General features: G+C 31.0%; 1 protein-coding gene across 1 annotated transcript; it reads left to right on the top strand.

Annotated features, from left to right (window-relative positions):
• The first annotated feature begins 1,241 nt into the window (after window positions 1–1,241).
• Window positions 1,242–9,301, top strand: LOC123702624 (odorant receptor 85b-like). The gene is made up of 12 exons (XM_045650384.1): window positions 1,242–1,367; window positions 2,610–2,719; window positions 3,454–3,593; window positions 3,915–4,067; window positions 4,236–4,415; window positions 5,505–5,657; window positions 5,965–6,088; window positions 6,434–6,530; window positions 6,812–6,913; window positions 7,260–7,348; window positions 8,832–8,898; window positions 9,149–9,301. Exons 1-12 carry the CDS (start codon window positions 1,242–1,244, stop codon window positions 9,203–9,205), a joined length of 1,398 nt encoding a protein of 465 aa, XP_045506340.1. The 3' UTR covers window positions 9,206–9,301.
• The last annotated feature ends 1,275 nt before the right edge of the window (window positions 9,302–10,576 follow it).

Below are 10,576 nucleotides of genomic sequence, written 5' to 3' on the forward strand. Positions count from 1 at the left end.
GCAAACATTACCTTAGGGTATTTCCTTAGCTAGAACAAATCTTTCAAAATTACAAATCCGGAAGGCAAGGAAGGTTATTCAAAAACTCTTATCGAGATATTTTTAAAATAAATCAGCATAATAAAAATAATTATTTAACTATGTGATTAATAAAATAAATAAAAAATTGTGTGCATTTATTAACGCGCAGCTACTATACTGTGATTTCTGTTATTAGTTTTTGGACGTGTTATCTATTTATTCCTGTTTACATTGCAATTCAAACAATGGGTCGATAGTGAAGACGCGTTTACCTTGCGTTCCGCATTGGACTCCAAAACATATTCTTCCACATACTAGCAATCAAGTTAGCTAAATTATCGTCACATATTATGTAAATATGAATCCAGTTTCAAGGCACATAAGAACTTTTCTTTACATTTCCAATCCATAAGAGGTTCTCTGACTAAATTGTTTATTACTACACAGCATCCGGTGAGACCAGCTACAGCGGCTATCTTAAGTGATAGGTGGCAGGGTAAAGCGAGCTCTTTTCGAGTCGAGGTCGAAATCTGGGTAATGTTACATAGTTATAGTAGCATCATCAATCTATTTCGAAAAATATCTAGTTAATAAACATAAACATTCTTGCAAAAGTAAACTGGAGATGATATTAGTATGTTTATAAACATTATAATTTACAAACAAATTTTTTAAAGAATATAATAAATTCGAATCCCACGAATGTCTTTCCGCCACATGGTGGAACTTTTATTATATTATTGTCGTAGTGTATTTAATTCTAATCAAAATAGAAGTCATTAGTAATCACAATCGAGATTTTTCAGCCTACTCAGGTTGAAATGCATATACTGATTAAAATGTTGATAAGATCGACTTGTAGTATATTTATGGATGTATTTTATACATCTATATATCGTCATTATATTTTTGGTATTGAGACAAATTTTCAATAATTATCAAAGTCATGTTTTTTTACATTATATATTTTGTTTATAGGATATATATAAGCTTTTTGGGGCATTACTCTATCACATTGTTGCGTTTTATTTATCAAGCCACCAGGAGATAACAAACAACTCTCTCATAATGGACTACGGACGTCAAACGGAACACATAATATATAAATTTTACCTGAAAATAAAATTTGTATTATGTTTCCTAAGACGTCCGTAGTCCAGATAAGGTCTTCCTGGTGTTATTTTTGCACCACTGCTACCGTATCATTTATGAGACGAACAATGAGGATATTTCTGGTGGCTTGCTGGGACTGTGGTGAGTTTTGTCCCCACCACTTGCGGCGCTGGCGGCAGTACCACGTGACGGGCTTAAAACTAGCACCATCTAGCGACTTCACGGGGAAAAAGGCGATGTACTCTCTCTCATAATGGACTACGGACGTCTTAGGAAACATAATACAAATTTTATTTTCAGGTAAAATTTATATATTTTCATGTCGTTTTATTTCACGTGCTCTTCAATTTAGAGTTAAAACTTAAACTATTACTTAGAACATACCTACATACATTACGTAGTACATTATTTGAGCAAAATATTATATTTTTACTAGCTACGAAAATAAAATATACCTTCGGAAATATATCATACTAGGCTGCGCCTTGCGTTGCTCCGCTCTTGATGCTCTAAGCGTGATGATATAGCTTAGCCTTCCGCGATAAATGGGCTATCTAAGACCTAAATCATTTTTCAAATCGGACCAGCAGTTCCTGAGATTAGCGCGTTCAAACAAACAAACAAACTCTTCGGCTTTATAATATTAATATAGATTATTATCTCTCTTTTACATATTGAACAAGTATAGTACGACTCTACCAAACTTAGAAAGCTTCCTGTTTTAGAAAGCCCGAAAATTTCTAACTAAACCATTCTCATGTTTCTCATATTGAGACATTCTATAAGAGCAATGTAACAGTTAATGTATCTATGTGATTTTATTTATCACTTTCAGCCGTGTGTGTCTGTATGCTTAAATCTTGAAACTACGCAACGGATTTTGATGCGGTTTTTTTAGTAGATAGAGTGATTGTCGAGGGAGGTTTTACTATAAGTATAATTATACTTATTGTATAAGATTTTAGACTAAGCGGGCGAAGCCGCGAGCGGAAAGCTAGTTCACAATAATAACAAAGGGATTGAAATAACTACAGAAATAATAGAGCAAACAACAACACGCTTAGCCACGTAAGTATAACTAATAACAACTTTTACCTAACACCGTTACACCTCAAACAATAATTAAATTAACGACTAGGTGCAAATACCATTTATAAGCCTGTAATTAACACAACACTTAATAAATTATGAACTATTTTAAATCATATATAAGGGGAGGTTTTATTGTTATAATCCATTTGTATAAAAGATGGCAAAGTTTATTCACTATCTATTTTCTAGAAAAAATATACATAAATCCACAACCGACCAGGTACTTACCTATAATTGAAAATAATTTTAAGTACTGAAATGATCAGAATCAATTATTAGAATATAGATTATACATGCACAAGTACACCGCAGTCTATATAAAAAATACGTCTTATTGTAATTTCTGTACCGTAAAATAATTATAAAAAAATTGTATTTAACAGAATAATATAACATACAATGAAAAAGATTACGATGATCAGTATAAACTGCCGCAGATTGCTGCGAAATTATCCGGGATTCGCATAAACTGCGACGACAGCAAATTCCTGAGGTTTGTATATATATATTTTTTAAACACATATTTAAAAAAATCTAAACCACAGATAATACAATAGTATACTAATAATCTAAACTAACCAAATTAGTATTTATCATAATGTGCAAAATTACTTAAAGTATTTAATTCGGCTTGATACCTATTAATAATGTCCAGATCGTTTTTTTTTTATATATGTTAGATAATTATTTTTCAATAACTTTATAGTCTGTGTAAATGAAATTAAAGTTGATTTTGAAAATCATAATTTAACTGTTATTTATGATACTTGAATGTAAACTCCGATTTAAACGATAAAATCGTTCCAGTTTAATTTAAGTTTAATTATTTGCACGAAAATGGGTCACTTCACTCACTGGTCAATTAAAAAGCTTTTTCGATTGAGAAGGATTCGTTAATATACGATTGAATTTTAATTACTATCGCTATACCTTATCATCATCAACATGTTCACAATATAACTAACTAGCCGATGATCCCGGTTTCGCTCGGGTGGGACTAGAATATTAAAATTGTATCGATCAATTTTTTGACTTTTCACGGGTGCAATAATTAATCAATGTCAATCCTTTTCTCTACAGTATGCAGATTATATCTTTTATAACTCTTTTATATACGAGTGATGTGCAAAATGCTTACGGCACAGTGTCAAAGAAAAATTAATAGTAGAGTCACAAAAACAATCCCTATAGCCACTTGCCTTGTTATAAAATCCTATACATTTCCAGGCTTTTCTGTATCTCCTATTATTGGATGTCGTTTACTCTCTGTTTGATGGGCACTTCTAACATGACGATAACATTTCTCAAATCTCGCACATTCGAGGATCTTGTTGTTGTGATGCCTTGTGTTGGGTTTGTCGCTGTTGGTAAGTATTTTAGCTAAAAAACTAAAATATATTTGACTATTTTGTTGTTTATATCTATAATTGAATACGTACATTGAAGATAATTATCATAATTTTGCTGCAACGCTCTCTATAATCGATACTGCACCCAAAATTAGATCAAACAATATTCTTGACATGCTTTTTTCATAAAGTATTTTACGTTAGGTATTTATCTGTGGGGTTTAAACAAAATCATGAATAGTTAAATTTAATTTCTGATTAGATATTATGACGTAATCTATAACTTATATAGTAATAGTAAAACTATTAAATTTATTAAATTATTTATAACCAATACAGCTTCATCGAAATCGTATAAAATAGTCCGCAATAGAGCGGTATTTGAATACATTATTTCTGAACTAAAGGAAATGTGGCCGAAGGGAGAAATGTCTGAAGACAAACAGAATATTGTTCGTAACATGATGAAACAAATGAATATCGTTGTAAAAGGTAATCCTATAACTAACTTGTGGATTAAAATTACATATGAATACAAGACTATAAAAGATTTGTGGATACGCTCCAGAGTCTGGCCCTTATATTTTACGTGACATTTTCTAATTATATGTATAAAGAGTTTTATCTATTATTAACATATTTAGTTCTTCTTATTTTCAGGCTACTTCTGGTGCAACATGGCTCTTATATTTTTCTACAATTTCCCTCCATATTTTCAAATCATTAAACGGTTGTTTGGATTGGACGCACCTTTAGTCCTGGCTTTCAAATACGTATTACCATTCGACGAATATCAACTGAAAGCGTATCCATTCATCCTTTTTGTTCAAACTAATGCATGTGAGAATAAGTAGAAAATTAAAAAAAACGCACCTAACATTAACTACAGTTGTCATAATTTACCATGTACTGTTCAGCCCATGTTCAGCCTTACCTGTACCTTATTGCGTGATAAAAAATAATATTAATTGTTCAAATGCACCATCACATTTAATAAAAAGCACTTGGTAATACAGAGTCCTGATAAATTAATAAAAAATTGTATATACATTATAGGTAGGTACTATAAAAGAAAACAGGCTTCAAGTATATTGTCAAGAGTTTCCAGGAATTTAATAAATGATGAGTACAAGATGTTCAGTATAGAAGCTTCATATTCGCTTTTATTTCATCGAGTGACTTGAATTTTAACAGCAAAGGCTGTTGAGATTAAACCGTATTGATTTTAACTTTATAGTCCTTGTTGTTGTCGGGAAGAACCTTGGCTTATCAAAAGACGGATTATATCTTATCTATCGGAAGTTTATTCATAACTAGCTGTGCCCTGCGGTTTTACCCACAGTACTTTCCTGTTGGTCTTAGTGTGATGATATAGCCTAGACTCTATCTATAGCCTTCCTCGATAAATGGGCTATCTAACACTGAAATAATTTTTCAAATCGGACCAGTAGTTTCTGAGATTAGCGCGTTCAAACAAACAAACTCTTCAGCTTTATAATATTAGTATAGATTTGTAATCAAAGCATTTTAATCTAATGTCGGGGATACGATATTATAGATGGTAGTCGTAATACAATGTGCTGTAATAATTACTTTGCTCTGAAGAAATCATCAATCATCAGGACTAATTTTTCTGCAACTGCCATACATAAACATACACAAGCGTATTTCCCATAGTCGCACATACTTTTATTACTTTTTAGCTTCAATTGTATGTTTGTATGTAACCGAATCCTTTAGACTTGATTTTGACCAACTTGAAACGGGTAGATTTAATTCAAACTTTGTACACCACAAGTATTAGAGACAGTACAATAATTTTAAGAATTTAAGCGTGTTTTAACTGTATTGATTGTAAAGATTCTTAGAAGTTATGTTCACGAAGATGTAAATAATAATCATCATTCTTAATTAAGACTATTCCACTAGGTATGAGCATAGTATTCTTCATGCTAGCAAGTGACCTTCTATTCTTCGTCTTTCTAAGTAACATCACACTACAGTTCGACTTATTATCACTTAGAATACAGAAGATGATATACGTGCCTACAGATGATCAACTTATCAAAGATTTTCCTTTAGGTACGTATGTAAAATATTCAAAAATTGAAAAAATGATACATAATAAACTTACATGTTACTAGATATACTAAACATACTATTGAATACTAATCTTAAAACTCAAAGAAAATACATACAGATGAACATAGAACCTCCCTCTTTTTCGTTTAATATAAAGCATATAATTTAGGTGGGATATCGAGTTTTGATACTTGAATATCGTTCAACGCAGTTGTTAAAATCTTAGGCTCTGGCTCTGGCAACAATGATTTCAATTTATAACTTTCAGTAGCTTCATGAAAAAATATAGTTATTTTTTCATTTTTAGGTAAATATAGCGAAGCTTTCCGTAAAAATGAGCCGCAGTTAGAATCTTTAACAGCAGCAGAATGGGAGAAAAAGCATTTGAACGAAATAAGAGATATTGTTATTCGCCACCAAGCTCTAATACGGTGAGTTATTTTTTAAGCATTAAAATTATGAGCTTTTCAATTAAATCTATGTAAATTATAGTTCCATATCGTTCTGAACAGTCTAATAAAGATAATTTATTATTACAACCTGCTTTCACAGTTTTCAGTTACAGAATGTATTGCAAGTTGTTACTAATCGAATTTTAATTATGAGAGAGATAGAGTCAGAGGATCAACGTAATTTTATTTTTATCATAAAAATATCTATCGTTACATTTATTATCACGGATTTATCTTTATTAAATGCAGATTATTATTTCATGTAGAACAACATAATATGAAAATTTGTTTATTAATTAATTAATTCCTTTTATCAATTGACAGGATATCAAGCGAAGTAGAAAATATGTTTAATTTCTCTATGTTGGTGAACTTCATGAACAGTTCCATTATAATATGTTTCTGTGGCATTTGCATCGTTGTACGTATTAGTTTATTAATGTTGCTTTAATTTAAATTTTGTTGTTATTTGTTATAAATTTTATAAAGAATAGAAAAAATTCGAACACGAGGCGGGACTCGAACCCTTAAATTTTGTTGTATGATAAAACAGCTAACTGTGAATTAAATATTGTTTAATAAAAGATACAACCATTTAGTAGAGCTCTATTTTGTTCAATGTAAAGAAAATTTTTGTATATTTGTAGATTCGTATCTTCTAGTAGAACATAATAATTGTTAATTCCTAAATTTAATTTGCAGTATCTGGAAAAATGGAATGAATTAAAATTTAAGATGTTTCTGTCATCTTCTATGACGCAAATATGGTTGTTGTGCTGGTATGGGCAGAGCTTACTTGATTCAGTAAGTATGTACTTACAGTTTGTAACATTAACAGCAAATTACAAGTTAATACATACTTTACTCTCTACAGTCTACACTAATTCGCGGCGTATCTTTTCATGATAAATAATATCAAATTAAATGTATTTAACTATTTTTAATATTAATAAGATATTCATGCATATGATATTTCCTTTTATAAATTAATCATCAAAATCCACTAACAAAATTTACAAAGGTTGTTTATTACATTCAAAAGACAAATATAACTCCTACTACATCATTCATATCAGCCTTTAGAATGTAGGATCTGTTTATAATTACGAACTTACATAAATGAAATATTTAATTTAAACTTGTATTCCAGAGCAAGGAAGTCGCAAACGCTCTATATGAGAGCGGGTGGTACAACGTCTCAAAGAGAATCAAAAGCTTGATTCTTATCATGCTTCATAGGTAAAGTAATTTGCGTCACACATTACAACATACATATACATACATATAATAGTACTAGCGGTTCGCCCCGACTTCGCCCGTGGTACCTACATGTTTACGTTTTTTTCATAAAAACTATCCTATCTCTCAAGTTGGATCGGACTACACATGGTGTGCGAATTTTATTATAAACGGTTAAGCGGTTTAGGAGTCCATTGAGGACAAACATTGTGACACGAGATTTATATATTACACTAGCGGTCCGCCCCGGCTTCGCCCGTGGTACATGTTTACGTTTTCTCTACATAAGAACCATCCTCGTACTTCAAGGAATATAATAAAAAAAGAATTATCGAAATCGGTTCAGCCGTTCTCGAGTTATGGAATTACAACGAAAAGTGGCATTGATTTTTATATATATACTAGCGGTCCGCCCCGGCTTCGCCCGTGGTACATATTAACGTTTTCTCTACATAAGAACCATCCTCGTACTTCAAGGAATATAATAAAAAAAGAATTATCGAAATCGGTTCAGCCGTTCTCGAGTTATGGAATTACAACGAAAAGTGGCATTGATTTTTATATATTAGATTATACTAGCGGTCCGCCCCGGCTTCGCCCGTGGTACATGTTTACGTTTTCTCTACATAAGAACCATCCTCGTACTTCAAGGAATATAATAAAAAAAGAATTATCGAAATCGGTTCAGCCGTTCTCGAGTTATGGAATTACAACGAAAAGTGGCATTGATTTTTATATATTAGACTAGCGGTCCGCCCCGGCTTCGCCCGTGGTACATATTAACGTTTTCTCTACATAAGAACCATCCTCGTACTTCAAGGAATATAATAAAAAAAGAATTATCGAAATCGGTTCAGCCGTTCTCGAGTTATGGAATTACAACGAAAAGTGGCATTGATTTTTATATATTAAGAAGACTAGCGGTCCGCCCCGGCTTCGCCCGTGGTACATATTAACGTTTTCTCTACATAAGAACCATCCTCGTACTTCAAGGAATATAATAAAAAAAGAATTATCGAAATCGGTTCAGCCGTTCTCGAGTTATGGAATTACAACGAAAAGTGGCATTGATTTTTATATATTAGAGAAGATTAAGATTAAGATTAAGATTTGTTTTTATAAAGTTTTAATTTTAAATTAGCTTTTGTTTGAAATATACGTAAATAAGGTTTATAAAGAACTTTACAGCTAAAGAATAGCTAATTACCAGCTGTGCCCCGCGGTTTTACCCGCGTTGCTCCGCTCCTGTTGGTCTTAGCGTGATGATATATAGCCTATAACTTTCCTCGATAAATGAGCTATGTAACACCGAAAGAATTTTTCAAATTGGACCTGTAGTTCCTGAGATTGATATTGAAACAAACATACAAACTCTTCAGCTTTATAATATTAGTAATTTAGTATAGATTAAAACAAATATTTAACTTAATCTAAAAGTCTTCTAATGTCATGGGTCTACAATTAACTTGCGTTATATTTTCAGATCACAACATGAAGTGTACGTAACCACATACGGATTTTCTATTATTTCCTTAGAAAGCTATACCACGGTAAGTTTCTTTAAAATAATCATTGTTTGCAGCTCTATATATTATAAATACAAAAAAATCCTAAAGGTTACATAAAGATTTTATTATATGTATTTCTCAGAAAGTAGGTACCTATAATACGTATAGTATTTATTAGCTGTGGTATTACTTTGTGCTAAGAGAAATGTAACTACTAGGAGGAGTCTGCAGAGAAAGAAGGTAAAATAAGGAAGAAAAATTTTTTGGTTTATAATTTGTTTTATTTTTTCAGATCATTAAAACATCGTGGTCCTATTTCACGCTTTTGATAAACACTTATAATCCATGATTTTTTCAAAGAAATAGGTATTATGAAAACTTGACGTTTTCTTAAAATAATACCGCCTCTACAATCACTCTCATGCACTTTTTTAATCACCGAAACCTAAACTAAAATAAAAACATCAAAGAATATAAAAGCAGTATTTTATTTCTCTCCTTATCTAATTACATAATCATAATTCACAGTACCTGACTAATAAATAATAGAAAAGACTTTTCTCGCAGGCGTGAAGCTATTCATTAAGTTTTTGCAATAAAACGAGGTTGTATCTTGGAATTTCGTACCTTTCCCGCAATCGCATTCCATTTAATACCTTATTGGATAAAGTTTATTGCTTAAGAATTGGTAACAATTCATTGAGAGAAACTTATTAAAAGCTAGCTAGAATTCGAAGCAATATTTTCCGTCGAAACGCGTTCCAGAGTTTTTGTGTGAATTTTTCCTATTCAAAACGAAAAATAAAATATATATTCAAATAAAATCTTTTTTTTTTAAATTTAAGTAGGTCATACGTTAGGAGCGTAACGTCCATACCTTACCGTACCTATATGTACATAACAGTCCCAACTCCTATAAAATAAAATAAAAATAATAAAGAAGTAAAGACAAAGAGATCTGTCTTTACGTTAGTCACATCTTTTATGCTATTTGTTACGCAAACATGAAATTACTATCTATAAATGTGAAAAGTTTGATTGAGTTTTTTTTACTCGATTGTCGGAGAAAACAACCAAAATTTGGCGTCATATTTTGTGTGGAAATTAGGTTTAAAGTTCTAGATTACATTGCGAGATTTACTATATATTCTTTTATATATATACCTACCTACCATGAATACCTATAACAAAATTGTATCAATAAAAATAAATTGTGCTTTCTTAGCGAATAAAATAAAGATAGGTAGGTAGTTTCAATCTAGTAGGACAAATTATATAAATCTATTCAAAATAAGTTGTTGCAAGATATCAGATATGCGATTTTTAGCCGAATTTCGAGATATTACCTACTTATATAATTATTTATCTCGTCATGTTATATGAAATTATAATGATATCCATCCATGAATGTAATAATCCAGATTAAAACAATTTTCAAGCGCTGTAATTCTACAGAATCTTTCTAATTTATTTAATAAGTTAATATAATCATTAACTCTTTACATAAAACTTTTAATTATAAATACCGTACGGAAAACTTACAAACTATAGGAATTGAGAACAAATTCTATTATCAATGCTATCGAAATTCTATCTCGCCAGTTAAAATGTCCGAGAAGTTCTTAACTTTTTCAGTTTAAATTTAAACTCGAGGCGCTTCTATTACTTGTAGTTGGGGCAGGAATTATTTACAGAGAGAATTTGTTGAGTATAAACCCAT

The sequence above is a fragment of the Colias croceus genome, chromosome 24, assembly GCF_905220415.1.
Source record: "Colias croceus chromosome 24, ilColCroc2.1".
Classification (NCBI taxonomy): Eukaryota; Metazoa; Arthropoda; class Insecta; order Lepidoptera; family Pieridae; genus Colias; species Colias croceus.